Here is a 19,143-nt window from a genome sequence, read left to right on the forward strand (position 1 = left end):
TTACTGGGTAAGACTGCATTTGGTCATCCATCCACGCAAAGACCACCCAGTGCCGGACTTCTTGGATTCGATGAGCAGCTCGCGCAGGCTAATTGGCGCGACATTCTTTGTTATCAACACTATCCTTTTAAGCATTCCACGGTCATCAATTGCGCAAGGAAGAAGATGGTTTATTACGTGTTTTAGGGTAGAAAAACGAGCAGAGATAGTCGAAAGGCGAAATAAAGTCGTCGCATCTAGGCGGAGCAAATGGTCTTGATCTGGCTAACTTCCTTGACGGAAACATCCGCACAAGCCTGGGCACACAGACCTGCCGCGGCCTTGAAGCGCACCACGACGCTGTTGCTCACGTCCACATCACCCGTAACATTGATCTTGACCAACCACAGGTTAATTGAGAACTTCTTAACCTCGATATCGATCGCCGCCTTGATCTTCAAGGCCAGCTTGGCCGCGATCTTGTCCGAGATCTTGGCTGAGGCCTTGGTCGTCAACTTAATCGCGTCCTTGACAATGTTCTTGGCCTGCAACTTGATGCACGCAGCATCGTTGTTGGGGCAGCGCTTGGTCACGATCGCAGCAAGGTTCGCACGCAGGTTCAACGAGAACTGGGACTTGATCTCGGCATCGACCTCGGCCTTGACAGTCTTCTTGATCGAGGAGCGAAGAGCCGTCGACAGCTTTGTGCCCAGTCCAAAATCGACATTGATGAGACCACTATTGGACAGAGAAGCAGAATAGATCGTATAATTGTATGAGGGGTCGTTAGTGTTTGTTCTGCGAGGTAGATGTGTACAACGAAAGAAAGAAAGAAAGAGAGAGAAAAAAAAAAAAAAAAAAAAGTGGCGCAATGCTTTTTTCAAGAGACGCGTCCTTCGTAGCCGTCTACCGATTGGTTGACGCAGCAAGGTTGCGCAAAGAGCATCGAAAACACAAGAGCCTTGATCCTCCCACTTGGACAATTGCCTCCCGAAGAGGTTAATGAATAAGGTAATCGCCACTGAACATAGACTATTCTTGAAGCCATAAGCACTTTTCTTACGTGATCTTAACGTTGAGGTCGGTCGAAATGTCCGTTGACAGGTTGGCATCGGTGCAGACATCGGCAAAGGCTTTGACAACAATATCGGAGTGCTCCTTCACCAGCAGGTCCAGGGTACCCTCGAACGCGGCACCCGCATTGGTAGTGGTATTGACGGAGCGGGCCTCGAGTCCGCTCTCGGCAGAGACGGTGCTGCACAGCATGGCAAACATGCCCAGGAAGGAGGCGAAAAAGATAGTGGTCTTCATGATGACAAGCGAGAAAAGCGGTAGATGGTTATGTGCGAAGAGGAGGGAAGGGAAGGGAAGGGAACGGAAGGAAAAGGCGGTAGGGAGATGTGAAGGGGAGCAAGGGTTTCTGAAAATGAGTGGAAGGGCGGCGAGGACTGAAGGTCTCTGCTGGCTCTGTAAAAGAGAGTGAGGGGAAGGATGAGGGGAGGAAGAGGTGAAGGGTTGACTTAGAGAAGACAAAAAAAAGATGGGAAACGCAGGTTGCCCGATACGCTTTATATTAGGAGCACTAGGGTGCCGGTCTGTAGAGGGCTCCAAAATCTTTAAGGAATGCGTGGTTTTCGCTAGGCCTCGACCACCAAAATCTCTAGTCCTCCACGCGGCCAAGACTCCCCGGAGTAATACTTATTTTGGTAGCAACTCAAAGGAGGGGACGGATTGTCAAATGCAAAAAAAGGAAAAAACAAACCGGTGAGCACTCAGGCATGTAGACGATATGTGTTATTGAGGAAAAGGAAAGCACGAGTCATCGACAAAAGACAAAAGAACAGAAGTGGGTCGTAAGTCGTGGAGCAGGCATATGTGTTTGTGTTTGAGAGCGTATTGAAAGGCTCCACCTCAGCACTCGTGTCTCTTGTCTTTTTCTCATGAGAGCCTGTTGCTGGAAGGTGATCGAGATTCCTATGGTCGTGGCCGGTTCTCTCAGGAGCATGAATCTTTCTCCAAGGTCTAGAGTGTTTGATAGGATATGTGCATATAACTCGTTGCCTCATGGTTAAGGCACCTGAAGAACTGAGAGAGAGATAATAGTGTCAGTTTGCGCTCCTTCAGACGTTACAGTGATAGGGCCCAATGGTTGTGGAGGCACAGAAGGCCATTCGGAGCTACTCTAGTGTAAATACGGATCATTGGTCACCTATCCATTCTCCACATAACTCAATTCATAAACAGAAGAGTCGCTCCAGAGCTCTCAACCTTGTGATGGACAACTTACGCCTTTCTCGTCCGATTCGCTGCCTGTGTTATTTTTCTTTGTCTGGCTCATGGAAAGGCTCGAGCCACTTGCGCCTTAAAAGGAAGAGGAAAACGTGCCCGGGCATGGATGAAAGTATTTTTGGTCCGGCTTGGCTCTTCATATGCTGCGATCATGATGGTTGCACCAGTGTGTTCGTTACATGCGCATTTTTGGATGCATGAGGGTCGCTCGCCCCCGCCCTTGCCCGTACATAGTTGACAGCGGAGATATCGGTACGTGTATAGTTGTAGTGTATGTTCAGAAGAAATAATCATGGTTCTAGATGCTTTATGGTTTATGCTGTTAATTGTTGTACAAGATAGTGTAAAAGGGTTGGCTATATACGATAAGCAGACCTAGGAAGGCCCACTGGGAATATGAATAAAATATACAAAAGGAAACGCCTTCTTCCTTTCTTAAAAGTGGCAGGAGTAAGGAAGAGTCGATTCATCCGCAGGCTCGACAATCTCCTTGTACCAGAGACGGGGGTCCGTCTCTCCAACACAGGCACCGACGGTCATCACATCATATCCAAGATTCTGGACGTATTCTGCAGCCCAGACGCTGGTGGCTTCTTGGTAAATACCGCCCATGACCATGGCGTCGCGATCCAGGGTCATGTGAGGAACGCCTCGAACAGCCTCAGCCCACTTGGATGAGAACGATGATTGGGTCTGATGTCTATGAACGGAGTACTCGAGGAACTCCTCTTCTATGTCTGATTCCTCTTCATTCTCCTCCTGCTCCCTTTCCTCATTATCGATCTCGTCTTCTAAAGGCCCATGAGAACCGTCCTCGAGCAGATCGACGTCCCAGAGGATGATGAGGTATCCCATCTCCTCCATAATCTTGCGGACGCGCTTCGAGTGCTCGCCATATGGTGGTCGCATATACCGGGGAACGACACCGAGGATGCTTCGGAACGCGTCTTCAACCTTGTGCATCTCCTCTCGGATCTCATCGTCTGAAAGAACCTCAAAGTTGCGGTGAGACCATGGGTGGGCAGCAATCTGGTGCTGGGCCTGAAATGCGCGCTTCAACAGCCTTTGAGACTCGGGGCCTGAAACCAAAAAAAGGGCGAAAATGTAGAGATATGTTTAGTCTATTTCGATCAGACTGAGAGGGCAAAAGACATACAAAGGGGGGCTTTTTTTTTTTTTTTTTTTTTGGAATAGGAGATGGATGAATCGATGAATCAATGACTTACGATAGATGCAGTTCCAGTTGTCGCCGTTCATAAAGAAGGTGACCTTGATGCGCTGCTCGTTCAGGTAGTCGAGCAGTTCATCTGTGAGCTGTCCAGGGCCATCATCGAAGGAGATGGCATAGGAGCTAGGTTTGATACACGAGTTCAAGACCTGGCCAGGGCGATAGAGGGGGCTGGGTGTTGGTCCTGAGACTGGATATGGGAAGTGGCTGTAGTCGATGATCTGTCGAGTTGAAGGTACTGGTGCCGAGGAAGCTGTTGGATAAAAAAGAATATCAATTGGTGGCAAATAAAGCAGTTAGGTTTGGGATCGGATAGAGGGGCTGTGGAGGGGGTAGGAGCTCTGGAGTGGGGTGTTTCTGTGTGGAGAGGGTGGTTTGTTTACCTTGGTGTGTGATTGAGGCTAGGATGGAGCCCAACACAGAGAGGGGGAAGATGGCAGAGCGTGAGATACGCATTCAGGAGGAGGAGGGATATGTAGTGGGCGGTGGTGGCGGTAGGTGTAAAAGTTGTTGTTGTAGTCGCAGTAGCAGTAGTGGTAGTAATAGTAGTCGTAGTGTGTATACGTATGTGTGTGAGTGAGTGAGAGAGAGAGAGGGGAGAGATACGAGTATAGCGGAGACTAGTGTACAGCAAAGATATGGGGAAAAAAAAGAAGAGGGAGAAGTGGGGGTTTCCTTGCAGGGCGCGGTCTTTTTATATATCTGATAGAAAAGATAAAGAGATAAAAAATAGGGTCAACACAACGCAGCAGCATGCGGTCATGCCAAAGTCAGGCTGTCATCATTCCGAGGACAGCAGAACCCAAAGGAAGCCAAGACCAGCCTAAGACGAACCATAAAAATTATCCGCGCGGGATGGCAGTGCACGAGCTGCCACCCATTGGACGACAGCGTCCGAATGCTCCGCCCGCGGGCCACAGACCGCAGATCAGAGGCCAAAAATAGACGTCTTCCCTCGCCCCCTGTCGACTGTGTCGAATGCCGGCAAACAAGGTTGTTGTTGCTGAAGAATGACGCGCATTTCTATCCCTTTTCCAACCCCTCAAAACATCGCCACTAAAACTTCGCCACTAAATTGTCTCCTTGCGCTGGACCAGCACAGCAGCACCCGACATCGCCACCTGCTGTCCTCCATGCTGCTGCCGCTGACCAATTAGCCCCCCGCCCGACTGCTGTGCCTAACTCATCCATACCCCTAACTCGGGCCAATTTGCACCAGACTCAAACTGCAGTCAAAATAACCGAGCAATATACTCTAGTCTATATCCCATCACGCCCATGGTCACTAACTCTGTTACAGCGCATATACCGTTCTACCCCTACTGCTCTTCCGTCGCCGTTTTTCCAGAGCACGTCTCACCACAAGCACCCTCGTTTCAAGTTTCAATAATGGCTCGACATACATTGCTCAAGCACATAAAACGAGCATGGCGCCTCCTGTCTTTCTCATGGTACCCTTCAGTATACTATCCAAACATCAATCTTCCCTCCACCCAGGTACATCAAATTGCAATCCACTATCAGGTTCTCCGTCGTTTCGTTTCGTTAATATTTATTACATGTGTTGGGATGTGTAGGTTACATTTTTTTTTTTTGTTACTTATGCCAAGTAAAGAACCAAAGGTACAGAAGGGAGGAGCCAGCACATCCCACCCCACCCTTGCACCCAAGTCCTGTCATTCTTTCTCTCTCTCTTTCACCTTCCGCCATCGTACTTGTCTGTATTGCATCACAGCACTCCTTCATAGCCTGCTACTCCAACTCCTTTATAGCCTCATCCTGTCGTTGATACCACTCCACGCTGCCTTGCCTTAATAGCCCGTCTCCACCTTGGCACCGAACAGCCTTAGGACCTCAAAGATGGCTCCGCCGCACATGACGATGAGCAAGAGTCCGACCATGTAAGGGCTCACAGGTGCCTTCTTGCCGACTTTTTTCTCGGATTGGGACGAGGGCTTGACATGGCCACGCTTAGTCACATTCGCCTGGTACTTGGCTGTTAAAAAGAAAATGCATGTGTGCAGAAATTGAGGGTATGCCCTGCATTAGAAAACGTATTCGTTCATTGCTGTCCTTTCTTTCTTTCTTTTGTAGTCGGTCCTCCATCAGAGTCGTTATTCTGTTCACCTTACCGTTGCGGGCACGGATAACGGGGGATGTTGCGGTGGCCATAGTTTATAAGAGATGGATGTGTTGCTGAGAGTGTGCAGAGAGAGGGTTTGTGTATGGAGGTCAAGCGGTGGTACTATTGAAAGTTATGTCCTGTGCTCCTCGTATGTCTTTGCGGATCGAATTGGTCAGGGTTATGTTGGTGTCAGATTCAGTGCTGAGAATGAGAATGAGAAGAGTAGTGGAAGGAAGAGAGAAAGAGAACGAGAACGAACGAGAGATATATAAAAAAAAAAGCTGGTTTGATGCGTGGAAGCGCTTTAGTGGGCGAAATAAATGAATGGTTATTTTTATTCTGACAAGGGGGAAGAGAGACCTTGCAGCGCTTGATTGGTCGAGAACTAGGGCGCCCTCTCGTGCCGAAAATGTGGAGAACCCATGTGCAAACAGCAAAATTATCGGCTTCATTTCATTCTATTAAGTTGTTTGCACTGGTTCTGCTCTGTTGTGCTCAACACCCTACTACAACTTGGGCTCCACTGGGTTGGTCCTCAGGCGCACAACTCCCTCCTGTGCAACAGACACTGCCAACGTGCCGTCCTCCTTGTAGATCCTTCCAAATGTCAATCCACGATCGCAGCCCGATCGAGGACTAGAGAGGGGGGAAGAAAAGATAAAGCATTTTTAATGCAGCGGGTCAGTATCCCACCTACTATTCGCTATGCCATCAAAAGAAGGAGCAGGGCAGCATAGTTACCTCTCGCACACATAGAGCATCCACTCGTCGGCACGGAATGGAGAATGGAACCACATCGAGTGGTCCAACGACGCCATCATCGTAATCCTGGGATTGGGTCCAAGGCGCGAGAACCAGGTCGCACCATGGGCCAGGGGCACAGTTCCCAGCAAGTTGTGGTCTGAGCCATATGCAACCACGCACTGATGCAATGCCAAGGCATCGCCAAGCTTGCCCTTGCATTTGATCCAGAACGTTTGCTCCGTACGCTTGGGTGGATTCGTAATATCCTTCAGGCTGTGCGTCCGCGTGTCCTTGAAATCCAACGCCACGGGCTACACATACAACAAGAACCCGGCAAAATAAAAATAAATATGTGCATCACGACAGCAGCAGTGCTGTTTCATACAGCCAGGAGAAGTGGATATCTGCTCCTTTACCTCTGCGAGGCGCAGCTTGAGGATCTCGGTAAACTTCTCAGGGACCTTAGGATTGTCAATCATGGACTTCAAGAGCTCTTCTTGACTTGGCAGTGTGCTATGATGAGGCACATTGGGCATGGGATACTGATGGCTCGGAGCATTTGGGGCTGGGACCTGGAAGCTAGCCGTGCACACAAAGATGGCTTTGCCACGTTGCTTTGCCGTAACAGTTCTGGTGCAGTATGATTTTCCTGTGGAGTAGAAGAAAAATATAGTAAATGGAGAAGCAAGCATGAGCGTGAGATATTAGCTCTCCACAAATGCTGGAAAGTCCGCTCAATTAATACCGATATCCATTCCTTACCGTCTCTTAGACGCTCCACATGATACAGAATGGGGATCGAGTGATCTCCAGGCAGGAGAAAGTACGAGTGCAGGGACTAGAAAGGATGAACGAAGAAGCAGAAGACGATGTTTAATACATCTTTAAAGATAGCAACGACATCCTAGAGCACTCAGCTGTCAATTGTAATGGATGCCGTTTACTTACATGGACAGAATAGTTGTTGGATACAGTGTTCGTGGCTGCAACCAAGGCCTGACCGACAACATTACCGCCTACAAGTTGCCAAGGAGAGGCATTGGGAATTAGGCATATAATATCTCTCACGACTTCGAGCACAGCTATGCAGTCAACAAGTATGAAAGCGATTGCTATACACACCAAAGACACCTCGGGCACCCATAGGCAGCCAGAGTTTCTTGGATCGGTAAAGATCCTTATCGATTTCCTCGAGATCGAGCATGCCCTCGATAATGGTGTTGTCTACGGAATTGAAATAGTGCAGAAGTCGTAAGAACACAGTCAGTGTCACTCAGTCGGTATACGTGAAGGCGATCCGCTTTGAGGAATGCAAGTTTGGAGCTAACATACTAGTTTCCCCATCTGGGGTAGGTGGTGCTGTAGTAGACGACATTCAGAGAGGAGAGGGGATGGTTGAAAGTGAATGCGATGTCTGAAAGTTGCATGGAAAGAGAGAATCAATGGGGGCCACCTATGCTGCAGCGCACACCTTCGGTCTCACACGCGGTATGCGGTATTCCCTGAGCCGAGGTACATGCCATTTACAGTCTTAGGTTAAACACTGAGACTCCGAGGTGCCGCAATTGAACCCTCAACAGTTGGGTCATCTTATCGGGCAAATATTACTCTTACGCTTCACTGCTGACGGTCGTGCTGCCCCCATCGGTCCATCGCTCGCCGGCATATTCTTCGCCGATGTCAACAGGAACTACGCAGACTGGTGGAAATGTCCTCCCAGCAGAGGTGCTGCAGAAGAGCGCAAACACGGCCCTCGACCTGTAGAATTCAAGATCGAGGACGGGGGGGCTACTTCAGCACTCGGTCGATTATAATTTTCAGCGGAAGCTTGAATGTACCCTCGTTCCTTTTTATCCAGTCAGCAGTGCCTCATACATTCTCTGGAGACTAAAAAGCGCGATCTAGAGAGCTATATGGCCTTTAAAATCCTTTTCCTAGAACTGCTGCAAATTACGCGACCAGCATTCGCGCCGTCGACGTGCCTGAGAAACGGGCCAGGGTTGCGAGTGAACGACACATTCGCATTATTCAACAAGGGCATACCAGGATAATGAGGAAAAAAAACTCGTCGGAAAAAAAAAATGGCTTCGACTTTGCATCATTCCTGTATACACACTGTCTTATATAGCTTTAATCGAGCAATCTCCTCGACCATTGTCAAGATCCATACACCCCAAGCCATACCCAGCTCCCCTCGTTGTAGTTTATCTGAACCAAGTAGACTCATATGCGGAGAGAAATACGCTGATGCGGATGTTGCGCACCCGCCAGCAAACGCAGTTATCACTGAACCCATCATGAACCTCGTGCTGACCTTTATTGCCATCCTTTGTCCACGGTTTCGGTTACCGATCCGTCTCTGTCATGTTGACACCATGTATCCGATGGTCCTTCGGTCTAGCGCCTCCTACCATGAATGGAGCCTTCCTAGTCTACGAGATGTTGGAGAGGGGACTAAAGCAGGTTCATGGAGTACTTTATGCTGCCTCGGCGATTGTCTTTGATTCGCATGGCACTGATGGCCAATAACGAGAACAAGTACTAATCAGTGTATACTGATGACTATGGAGTTGAGGATCTACGGCCGAATTTGGGCCCATGCAGATCGATCAGATGAAAATATGTTGACGCATTAGCAGACCGGGCGAAGCGCGAACGGACGCACGAGCGGCGCAGCAAGATCCTTGTGCGATTGAATGAGAGTAGTTTCGCTAGGTATTTGTGGCATATCTGATGTATGTAGGATCCTTTTGGAGCATGCACGAAGAAAAGAACGAGGGTGCTGGTTGTGGATCAGTCTGGGGCGAGGGTACTTGTCTCTTTATCACAGCATCAAGATAAAGATTAGATCGCCCGATCTTTGAGTGTGGGGAAGAGAAATGGCAGGTCACAGCACTGTGCCTAACATTCGAATAAAGACTTGACCCCTGCGCCTTCTTTCTCTCCATCGCTCTCCTTGATTCCTTCTCATTCACGCAGACGAAACCAACCTTCGCCATGAGCATCAACAAAGTCGACTACCAGCATTATCTCAGCGAGTCCTCAAAAGCAAGGAAGCCCAGCGCCAGTACGATTTGCTATACATGTCTCTTTCAGGACTGACCAACAACGAATGTCGCCTTATTCTAGTTGCGCTGCTTTGCTGACAGGAACACCATATTGCTTTCTTCAATGGAACCCACAAAACAGTTAGGCGACTGATTCCTCTGACAAAGATCCCAGGAATGGTAATGGCAGCAGGCAGTAACGGTGTCTCTGTCTGTCCCAACGCTTTTGCTTATCCCTGCAGAGTATCTGACAGTTTTTTCATTGATCGAAAATAATTTAGATCTCGCTCGGTGCAGGCGCACCGAACGGTGACCTGTTCCCCTTTGAAGGGATCAGCATCTCGCTCAAGAATGGAGAGACCCTCCAAGTGGATTCCAAAGTCCTAGCCGAGTCCTTGACTTACGGCCCATCTGTAAGCAGATCATTGACAATTGAATAACTACGGGATAGTTCAAATTTGGTGGCGCTCTGCAGCAAGCATATGCCGACGCCGCGCTTGACACCTCTTTTATTTTTTATTTTTTTTCTCACGTTCATTTCTGTGTGTTGTAGGACGGAATCCCTCAATTGAATGGCTGGCTGAAGGAGTTGCAGACAATTCGACATGCGCCTCCTCGTGAGTTTGCAGTGACGATTGGTACAGGATCTCAGGATCTGGTTACGAAGGCATTGCAGATGCTGATTTCGGAGGGCGATAATGTCCTCTTCGAATCGCCAGGATATGTAGGCGTCATTGCGTTCTTGAGGCATCAGCCATGCAACCTTGTCGGTAAGCTATGCTATTTTCAGGCCTGCTATCACTCCGTGGTCTAAAGATGGATTTCCAAGTCTAATTGGCGACTATCTTTTCTATTGACAACCATAATTAATGCATACTAGACGTTGAGCTGGACTCGCACGGTGTGGTGCCTGCAAAGCTGCGTGAGCAACTAGATAGCTGGCCTGCAGACAAGAGAAAGCCCAAGATGTTGTACACGGTCCCTGTGGGAGGCAACCCGACTGGTGTCAGTCAGACGTTGGAGCGCAAGAAGGAAATTTACAAGATTGCTCAGGAACACGACTTGTTGATCCTGGAGGACGACCCATACTACTACCTCCAGTTTAACGAAAAGATCCCATCGTACTTTTCAATGGACGTGGATGGACGGGTGTTGCGGTTCGATAGCATGTCTAAGATTCTGTCCTCGGGATTGCGTGTCGGATGGGCTACTGGACCAGTGGAGTTGATCAATGTCATGAATCTGATGACTCAGGTACGGAGATGTATCAAAAGTCAGATGGCAGGGGGCGACCCGAACCGTCAAGAAGCAATGCTAAACAGTTTTTTTTTCTTTGTCTTTCATCTTGATTAGACTAGCAACTTACAGCCGTCGAGTGTTGCACAGGCAATAACGTATACGCTTGTTGAGTCCTGGGGCCATCAGGGATTCTACGAACACACACTCAAGGTCGCAGCGTTCTATAAGGAGCGGTGCCAGCTTTTCTGCCAATACGCGCGCAAGCACTTGACGGGGCTGGCCGAATGGGTCGAGCCTGATGCGGGGATGTTTGTGTGGTTCTATCTGAAAGGGATCGAGGACTCATTCGACCTGATCCTGACCAAGGCCGTGGAGAAGAAAGTGCTGCTTGTGCCCGGGATTGAGTTCTTCTGCGACCAGGAGAAGAGTGGGCCCAGCCAGTGCGTGAGGGCCTCGTTCTCGAATGTGACGGAGCAGGACATGGACCTTGGACTGGAGCGCCTGGCGAGCCTTCTCCGCGAGCAGATTGAGCAGCAGCATTAGTTTCAGTAGTTCGTAGTCTATCTTGCAATGCGGGTCTCAATACATCCGGAAAATGATCGGCCTATCCATTTTGAGTTCTCTTTGTCTCCGGGGGGCAATTGGGTGTTCTGCATTTTTCTTCCTCTCCACATTCACACTTGCTCGACGGGACTGACTTGACTCACCATGCCTCCATCAACACAAACCCTCCATCAGTCCTCCGCCTCTCCATCACTCTCCTCCGCCTCTCCATCACTCTCCTCCGCCGGCACCGGCACCTCCACACCCACTCTGTCGGACTCCTTTTACGGAGACAGCACACACCAACCACCGGCACAGATCCTCGTATTATACCACAAGGCAACCTCAACCTTCTTGCTCCGCCAGCTTGCAACCGCCTACTCGACCAGTTTAGAGGCCCTCGAGCTACTAGCGAGGACCAACCAGGAGTATGGACTAGACCATTCCGACAACATCTCCACCCGGCGGACCTTCTTTGTGATGAAGCAGAAGCTGTGGATTCTGCACACGACGATCTTTGGGGCGGTGCTGTCGGATCGGACGGCTGCAGCAGCGGTGGCGGCAGGATCGGAGCGCGACCGTTATCGCCATCACCAGCATCACAAACAGCAGCAACAGCAGCAGCAGCAGCACCCGAGCAGTGGCCGTGGAATCGTCAATGGTGTAAAGAAAAGGATTTCGGGCTCGTCGAATAAGGACAGTTCAGAAAAGTTGGTGAAGGATCTGTGGAGGCGACTGGTGGAGGATTATGGTGGACAGGAGGGTGATGTCGACGGACAAGTTATGGTACTATTGTAAGTCTTTGTTGCTATGGCACTTCAGCCCTTTCTTTTTTTTTTTTTTTTTTTTTTTGTTCGTTCATTTTTCAGCTGACAAAAAGATACTTGCCTATGGATTTGATAACTTCAGTACGTTGCTATGCATCAACCAAAAGTTGTACGCATTGGCACGGCAGATCGTAGAGTCGTACTTGGGTACCATCCCAGAGGGGATGCTCATCCATCTTGAGACTGCAGCCGGTGTCTCTCTGGACCATAGCGTCGCTGGTGGTCAAAATAAGGATCCGCTGATGACGAATTATGAGCGATTGGTGGAGTTGTATCTGATCCATGTCCTGGCCAAGCTGAGTGAATGGGACTATGCAGCCGAGTTTCTGCAGTACAACAGCATCTTATCAGACTCTTGCAAGAAGGTACACATTCATGAGTGTTTGCTTGCTTTGGTTGTCATATTCGTTCTTTTTTTATTTTTTAACAATGACCATACAACTTTCAAATGCATTTGCATTCTGCTTGTACCATCTGGGATCAACTGGATATCTGTAGACATATAGGAAGATCCTGGACAGGTTGCATGAAAAGTCATTGAGACCCAAGAAGACAGTGTCGGCAACAAAGAAACAGATTGCTTCGGATGCAGAGCAGTTCGGAACAACGAGATCGCTGTTGAACTCGGGGTCCCCATCGGGTGCTTCGACCTCTATATCCTCACCGACACTTTCCTCGGCCTCGACCATGGACTCACTAGCGGGGTCCCAGACATTGGAACCCCGGACAACGGTGAATGGATCGTTGTCACACAAGGGCTTGCCTTCTTTGTCTGCGGATGTGGACGACCTCAAAGCTTCAGTATCATCGTTACCGAACAACAGTGCGCGTACAAAGATGGCAGTTGTGTCGGAGGAGTCAATCATGACTCCCTCGACTTCAGAGCTGACAGTGTCATGGCAGGGTCGGATGATGTTGCTGTTGCAGCATTATGTGGATCTGATCAAGAATGCGTCGAAAAAAATGGGAACCAGTCAGTTGATGATCGTAGTTGGGCTGGTGGTCTTTCTGGGTACGGTTTCGAGGAACAGGACGAGGGCGTCCGCGTACCTGAAGACGGGGATGGCCAAGGTGATGGATACGGTCAAGATGGGCACTACGGTCACGAGTATCTGAACCACTGCAAGTGTTCATTCATACGATCAAACCATTGAAGCTTGCGATGCGATGCGATGCGATGCGGTGCAAGAAGCAAAACATGACAGTAGCAATAATAATCTACGATGATGATAATAATAAAATAGCATGTCTGCATGTATGCCCACCAGTGGCATTTTTATCCCCCGCATTACTCGGGCTCCTCTTCTGCCCATTTGTATTCCCTCCCCTGTTGAATTATGAATCGTACGATAACAATGACTTCAAAGTGGCCTGTTCACGCCTTTTGACTGGCGACAACAGTGACAGAATCGGATGACCCTTCCCTCGCTTTTTCACTCCTCTTTCACCCCTCTTTCATATCATTCTTTCCTCCCTCACCTTCCATACCTTCCTTTACACCTACACCATCATACACAGATCTCCCAGGATACTTCCTCTCTCTCACATACACATACGCATTCTTTCATTCTTCACCGCAGCTGTGTCGCTCGGTTCGACTGCCAGCCCAGGTATCGGAATCGCCCCCCCGCTCCTCCTCCTCTTCCCAACCCTCTCCACATCCGCACACATTCACACATGTCCCTGGGAATATATTCCACACCATCCATTTGGAGAAGACAATCAACTAACATCCCCTTTTCATCCCTGACATGCTTCCCCTCTCTCCTCTTCCTTCTTACTTTACTTTTACGTTGCTCTACTTTAGTGTGCTTTACTTTACTTTTACGTTATCTCAAGAGCTTGCCTTGACACTCGTTTAAAGCATGGTCGACACGACGCAGTCGCCGCTGGCGATGCTTGTCCTCATCACGCCCTACACCATCCTCTACTTCTTCAACCAGCGTGAGTATTATTATATTATTATTATCATTGAAACCAACAACAACAGCAGCAACAGCTGCGCATTCCATATATGTTAATGCCTATGGCTAAATCGCAATTATCCATACGCGGCAACAATTACAATTAGTGTTCCTACACGGGATTCTCGACAAGGTTCATTATCTGTTTTTCGAACTCATCTTTGTCCTCGCCTTCCGCAAGGTCTTTGGCCTGCCCGATCTCACGGACCGGCTCTTTCCCTCGCACCCGCAACTCAGCGGACCGATCAACATCCAGTCTGTCGAGGGTCTGCAGCCGGTCAAGACCACGCTTGCCAGCCCTGCGGTGATCGCGACAGCGGCGGCGGCTACAACGACCACAACGGTCGCCACTACGGAGACAAGGACAGTGGTGGACGCGACAGCCGTCAGGTCGACGACTCCTCACGAAGGCGTTGTCAGCACTGTCCAGGGAGCGGACCTGACAGTCAAGAAGTTGGCTATTCAGGCTCCTACCACGACTTTGGCTGTCAGCAAAACAAAAGGAAAAGAAGATGGTCCGTTTGCGAAAGAACTCGCGGCGATGGAGAAGAAATTCATGGATTACATCGATCACACCGAGATCTGGGAAAAGGTCTACGAGGACAACTCCGTCAAGGCCTCAAACAACACGAACGACTCGACAGGATGGATCCAAGTCTTTCAGTATAAGAGCCGACCGATGTGTTACAAGATCATCGCCTACATGAATAACACCCCCGCCGTCACCTTTGACACACTCTGTGATTTGAGCCGGCGATCAGAGTGGGACCCCATGTGCGTCGAGGCACGGGTTCTGGAGGAAGTCGCACCGGGGACGACCGTGCAGTATGTCCGGACAAAGGCTGTTTGGCCGACAGCATCGAGAGATACAGTTGTATTGGGGACTATCAAGGATCTGGGCACCAAAGGGTTGTTCATGGTGAACGCCAGTATTGAGCACCCGAGCATGCCAGAGCGAGTGAAGGAGAAGATCGTGAGGATGGAGACGGCTGTGGCGGGACATATTATCACACCAGAGGAGGGTAATCGGTGCAAGCTGATCCAGATCTTGGACGCAGATCTAAAAGGCTGGATCCCGGATAAGGTCATTCAGATGGGTAGGTGAAAAAAAAAAAAAAAAAAAAAAAAAAAAGCATTGTTGCCGCTGGACATCAGGATAACAGTGATGTTTGACTGCATTGGTTAACATCGAACTCGTCATCTTTTTTTTTTTTTTGTTTGTTTGTTTTAATTGATATATATATATAGTTTCAACAAAAGCGGTACCGGATGGACTTCGGGCTGTCAATGGACTGATTCCCAAGACCCAGCTGTACTTCCAGTCGGAGGTGCTTGTTAAGGCTGCCAAGGCGCAGATGGAGCTCGATTCAACCTTGGTAGAATCACGATCTGGATATAATTCTGGAGAGTCCATGCTACTCGAAGGCCGTGCACAGCAACAGCAACGACAGCAGCAACAACAACAACAACAACAACAACAACAACAACAACAACAACAACAACAACAACAACAACAACAACAGCAACAGCAACAGCAACAGCAGCAGCAACAGCAACAGCAGCAACAGCAGCAACAGCAACAGCAACAGGAACAGCAACAACAACAGTGGCAGCTGACGATTGAGGATATGGATCCAGAGGACGAACCCTTGGCAGAAGAGGAAGTTCAGAACCAGGAGGACACAGATCTTGAGGCTGTTACTGAAACAGAAGCAGAGCGCATACATTCTCTGAGGAGGCCACTGAGCACGGGAGATATATCGTCGGAGACGCTCTCTGAACGTGTGCTGGCTTTCGAGGCCGAGCTTGGGATGGATCGAAGGGACCGGGGCAATAACTCTGTGCGGTCACGACAGCATCCGAGGAAGGACTCTGTCCACAGCGATGTCAACACGCGGATTGCTGGGAGCAGTGGCAAGAAGACCACACAACATCCCTCGTCTGTGGGGGCATTGGAGAAGACAAAGGGAGCTGGAGGTTCTTTCCGAATGTTTTGGGAGGGTATCAAGGAAAACCTGGGGTTTGGACTCGGAGGCAAGGCGAACAAGATCCTGGTAGCGGTGATTGTGATTGCGGTGTTGGGGTCGAGCGTGGCGAAACTGAAGCGACGCTGAAGCTGAGGCGGAGGAGGGGGAGTGTGTTCTATTTCTGGGAGGAGAAGGATAAGAATGGGGCACTTGCCTCGTTTTGCATTCTTTTTGTATCATATAATAATCTATCTACTATCCTTTGCTGCCCTGCTGCTGCTTACCACTTTTGTACTTGTAATACAACATGTTGCTCTTGCGCATCCATTTTGAGATCTGAATAACATGCATCAACGGGATACGTGCAGTCCACTGCCACAGCCCCTTTCTCTGCATGGACACAGCTTCAGGGCAGGGGGGGGGGGGGGAAGATGCGTCGGAAATAGACCCGTGGATGCATCGTAGTCGTTTGTTCCACGGGTTTGTACCACAAACCAGAATGTATGCAGTATAGAACTATGCACCCTTGAAACATCCACGCCCCCGCATTCCATCTATTCTTGCCGACACCGGCACCAGCCGACCTTCTGCTGAACCGTGCATATATAAAAGCACGGTGCTCCGTTCTTCTGCTATGAACTTGTCAACACCATCGCTTCGTCCCTATCCCCTTTGTCGATTATACATCTCAACTTACTAATCAGTGCCACTATGTTCTCGCCATTGACAGACCTCGCTTCCTTGACTGACACGCGTCTGGACAGACTCCATCTCTATGGAATTGTCACCCGTGTCATGCGGCCCCCTTTCCAGTGTGTCAACGGCGATAGTACAAGTGCGAAAACAAAAGAAAGGAATGTTTTTAGACGCTGCGTCAAAAGTCGATTCGCTAATTTCTCGTGCTTCTAATTTTTTTTTTCCGGGGGGGTAGATCATGGCATCACATTCAAGTTGGCCAGCTTGACGGATCCCTCGGTCCAGAGGAACTGCATCTACTTTGCCAGTACGAAGGAGGGCTTACCTAAAGTCTGGGCAGGCAGCATATTCGAAGTCGTCAACGCCAAGGTAAACAGACCGACACATCCGTTCCTTTGTTTTCCTAACAAGACGGAAGACGACTAACAGCTCCTCGCTGGCTCAATGGCATTATGGACTCGATAGTACACGCGGCATCATAGATACGGCTGGGAAATCCGTGTTTCGCCATATATGAACGCGCGCTGGCAAGCCATCCCGTTTCTTCTTCAGCGTCAATCATAGAGCCATGTCAGAGTGATTCGTTCAAGACTCCAAGTTCAGATAGAGAATTAGGGCGCGAGATTACAGGCCGCTGTTTTTTTTATTGAAGAAATCTATTTGTTCGACTATCGCCCAGAATCATTGACCTCGTTGCCGTCTCGTATCGCTGTCTTTCGCTTCGCTGTCTTTCGCTTCGCTGCATTTCACTTCGCTGCCTTTCGTTTCGCCGATGTTCCTAAGGTACTAAAAAAAAGAGAAGATATCTCCAGTATTTTCATCCTCATTGTTCAGCTTCCATTGTCCATGTAAAAATCTTCTCACCGTGAAAGCCCACCCCTTTCCCACAGACCTTTAAGGCCGACCTTGATCTTCCAGACTTCTGCCCCGAAGGGTCGTGAGCCGGGTCATGCAGACTTCTGCCCCAAGGAGACCTGAGTCGCGTCATCCTTGCTTCTGTCCCCGAAGAGAACGTGAGCCGGGTGTTCCTGAATGTGTCCTGTATATCCCGATCCTGCATACTTCTATACTATCCTGATGCTACGTCATACGGCCCCTTCATCCGTAGATGGTGCGGGTCGCGCCATGCAGACTTCTGCCCCGAAGGGTCGTGAGCCGCGTCATGCTGCCCCTTCATCCGTAGATGGTGCGGGTTGCGCCATGCAGACTTCTGCCTCGAAAGGACGTGAGCCGCGCCATGCCACCCCTACGTGCTAAGACGGTGCGGGCTGCGTCCTGTATAATCCTGATCCTGCATGCTCCTATACTATCCTGATACTACGTCATGCGGCCCCTTCATCCGTAGATGGTGCGGGTCGCGCCATGCAGACTTCTGCCCCGAAGGGACGTGAGCCGCGTCATACTACCCCTACGTACTGAGACGGTGCGGGCTGCGTCATGCAAACTTCTGCCTCGAAGGGACGTGGGTCGCGTCATCCTTGCTTCTGTCTCCGAAGAGAGCGTGAGCCGGGGATAGGTGCTGGGTGCTGAAGATGGATGCTGGGTGCTGGGTGATGAACGATGGGTGATGGGTGCTAGGTGATGGGCGATGGGCGATGGGCGATGGGTGATGGGTGATGGGTAATGGGTGGTGAGTGATGGGTGATGGGTGGTGTGTAGTAGTGTATTGTTGGTTTGTGGAGAGGGTGTCCGTGCGCGTGGGTTGTTGTGCTGTGTGAGGGTTGGTTCTGTGGAGAAGTGTGGGAAGACAAGAAAAAGTATGTCAGAGAAGGAGAAAGTCAAAAGTGAAGGCGGACATGTGTAGAGTGACGTGAGAAAGTAGAGAGTGGAGATGGAAAGTGGACGTGAAGAGTGTACGTGCAAAGTGGATGTGGAAAGTGGACGTGCAAAGTGGTAGAGGGTGTAAGTGGAAAGGGCAAGTGGAAAGGGCAAGTGGAAAAGGCAAGTGGAAAGGGCAGGTGGAAAGGGGCGGAAAAAGAGATAAAAGTGGGCTTATGAATATTACTTACCTTGATAGCTTTGTTGCTGTCTTGCGCCCAGTTTTATCCAGTCGATCCTGTAGGAGACATCAGATTAAGAGGTGATGGTGAAGCTGAAGCGAAAGAAGAGAACGCCTCCTTTTATAACCCCCTGGGACAAGTCACTCCCAATTGACCGTGGTGGGATCCTCGTTTTTCTAATTGCACACAGTAGCCACAGTTAGGCCTTGAAGGACTAGCAAAGGCAGTTGAAATTGGCGGTCACGTTCCGCCTATCCGTATGATATCCAGGGTGCAATAGCAAGCAATGGGTGCTTCAATCCACCCTCCTTGGACTCCAGATGGAGTTTTTCTACGATAATTTCCTCCGGTCAAGGCAGGGCTCATTTCCAGGCACAGACACTTGTTTAGGTTAAGGATCTTCCCACCAACTCTGCTCAGCACGACCTAAACGCAGATCGGCCTATGAGCATGAGAGCAAATAGGAGTATGAAACTTAACCACATCAACAAAATA

General features: G+C 49.6%; 10 protein-coding genes across 10 annotated transcripts; 6 read left to right on the forward strand and 4 right to left on the reverse strand.

The window, feature by feature from the left end:
• Positions 1-5: 5 nt before the first annotated feature.
• BC939DRAFT_495233 (uncharacterized protein) lies at positions 6-1,510 on the reverse strand. The gene is made up of 2 exons (XM_051559635.1): positions 1,043-1,510; positions 6-717 (listed from the first exon to the last, which is right to left on the reverse strand). Exons 1-2 carry the CDS (start codon positions 1,288-1,290, stop codon positions 237-239), a joined length of 729 nt encoding a protein of 242 aa, XP_051409282.1. The 5' UTR covers positions 1,291-1,510; the 3' UTR covers positions 6-236.
• Positions 1,511-2,703: 1,193 nt separating this feature from the next.
• On the reverse strand, positions 2,704-3,651 carry BC939DRAFT_400467 (uncharacterized protein; the record flags this gene model as incomplete). Its single annotated transcript, XM_051552548.1, has 2 exons — positions 2,704-3,347; positions 3,495-3,651. Coding segments are annotated over 2 exons (801 nt in total), but the record flags the coding sequence as incomplete, so codon positions are not given.
• Positions 3,652-4,552: 901 nt separating this feature from the next.
• On the forward strand, positions 4,553-5,495 carry BC939DRAFT_263363 (uncharacterized protein). Its single transcript, XM_051551083.1, has one exon. It carries the CDS (start codon positions 4,775-4,777, stop codon positions 5,309-5,311), a length of 537 nt encoding a protein of 178 aa, XP_051409284.1. The 5' UTR covers positions 4,553-4,774; the 3' UTR covers positions 5,312-5,495.
• Positions 5,308-5,668, reverse strand: BC939DRAFT_505733 (stress-associated endoplasmic reticulum protein; the record flags this gene model as incomplete). The annotated part of the gene is made up of 2 exons (XM_051560701.1): positions 5,308-5,492; positions 5,629-5,668. 2 exons carry the CDS (start codon positions 5,666-5,668, stop codon positions 5,308-5,310), a joined length of 225 nt encoding a protein of 74 aa, XP_051409285.1.
• Positions 5,669-6,127: 459 nt separating this feature from the next.
• On the reverse strand, positions 6,128-7,569 carry BC939DRAFT_400416 (HotDog domain-containing protein; the record flags this gene model as incomplete). The annotated part of the gene is made up of 6 exons (XM_051552542.1): positions 6,128-6,257; positions 6,363-6,655; positions 6,782-7,014; positions 7,128-7,203; positions 7,314-7,381; positions 7,488-7,569. The coding sequence occupies 6 exons, from the start codon at positions 7,567-7,569 to the stop codon at positions 6,128-6,130; spliced, it is 882 nt and encodes a 293-aa protein (XP_051409286.1).
• A 1,793-nt stretch (positions 7,570-9,362) lies between these two features.
• BC939DRAFT_400425 (pyridoxal phosphate-dependent transferase) lies at positions 9,363-11,194 on the forward strand (the record flags this gene model as incomplete). The annotated part of the gene is made up of 6 exons (XM_051552543.1): positions 9,363-9,432; positions 9,555-9,592; positions 9,694-9,825; positions 9,966-10,182; positions 10,293-10,666; positions 10,766-11,194. The coding sequence occupies 6 exons, from the start codon at positions 9,363-9,365 to the stop codon at positions 11,192-11,194; spliced, it is 1,260 nt and encodes a 419-aa protein (XP_051409287.1).
• A 195-nt stretch (positions 11,195-11,389) lies between these two features.
• BC939DRAFT_460115 (uncharacterized protein) lies at positions 11,390-13,307 on the forward strand. Its single transcript, XM_051556829.1, has 3 exons — positions 11,390-11,988; positions 12,104-12,386; positions 12,520-13,307. The coding sequence occupies exons 1-3, from the start codon at positions 11,675-11,677 to the stop codon at positions 13,135-13,137; spliced, it is 1,215 nt and encodes a 404-aa protein (XP_051409288.1). The 5' UTR covers positions 11,390-11,674; the 3' UTR covers positions 13,138-13,307.
• Positions 13,308-14,199: 892 nt separating this feature from the next.
• BC939DRAFT_263549 (uncharacterized protein) lies at positions 14,200-15,717 on the forward strand. Its single transcript, XM_051551084.1, has 3 exons — positions 14,200-15,082; positions 15,234-15,513; positions 15,539-15,717. Exons 1-3 carry the CDS (start codon positions 14,527-14,529, stop codon positions 15,600-15,602), a joined length of 900 nt encoding a protein of 299 aa, XP_051409289.1. The 5' UTR covers positions 14,200-14,526; the 3' UTR covers positions 15,603-15,717.
• Positions 15,505-16,356, forward strand: BC939DRAFT_460118 (uncharacterized protein). The gene has a single exon (XM_051556830.1). The coding sequence runs from the start codon at positions 15,614-15,616 to the stop codon at positions 16,097-16,099; it is 486 nt and encodes a 161-aa protein (XP_051409290.1). The 5' UTR covers positions 15,505-15,613; the 3' UTR covers positions 16,100-16,356.
• A 307-nt stretch (positions 16,357-16,663) lies between these two features.
• BC939DRAFT_505738 (uncharacterized protein) lies at positions 16,664-17,212 on the forward strand (the record flags this gene model as incomplete). The annotated part of the gene is made up of 3 exons (XM_051560702.1): positions 16,664-16,781; positions 16,884-17,017; positions 17,114-17,212. The coding sequence occupies 3 exons, from the start codon at positions 16,664-16,666 to the stop codon at positions 17,210-17,212; spliced, it is 351 nt and encodes a 116-aa protein (XP_051409291.1).
• Between the last annotated feature and the right edge of the window lie 1,931 nt (positions 17,213-19,143).

Source organism: Gamsiella multidivaricata (genome assembly GCF_025024155.1).
Source record: "Gamsiella multidivaricata strain RSA 2152 chromosome Unknown BC939scaffold_61, whole genome shotgun sequence".
Lineage (NCBI taxonomy): Eukaryota > Fungi > Mortierellomycota > Mortierellomycetes > Mortierellales > Mortierellaceae > Gamsiella > Gamsiella multidivaricata.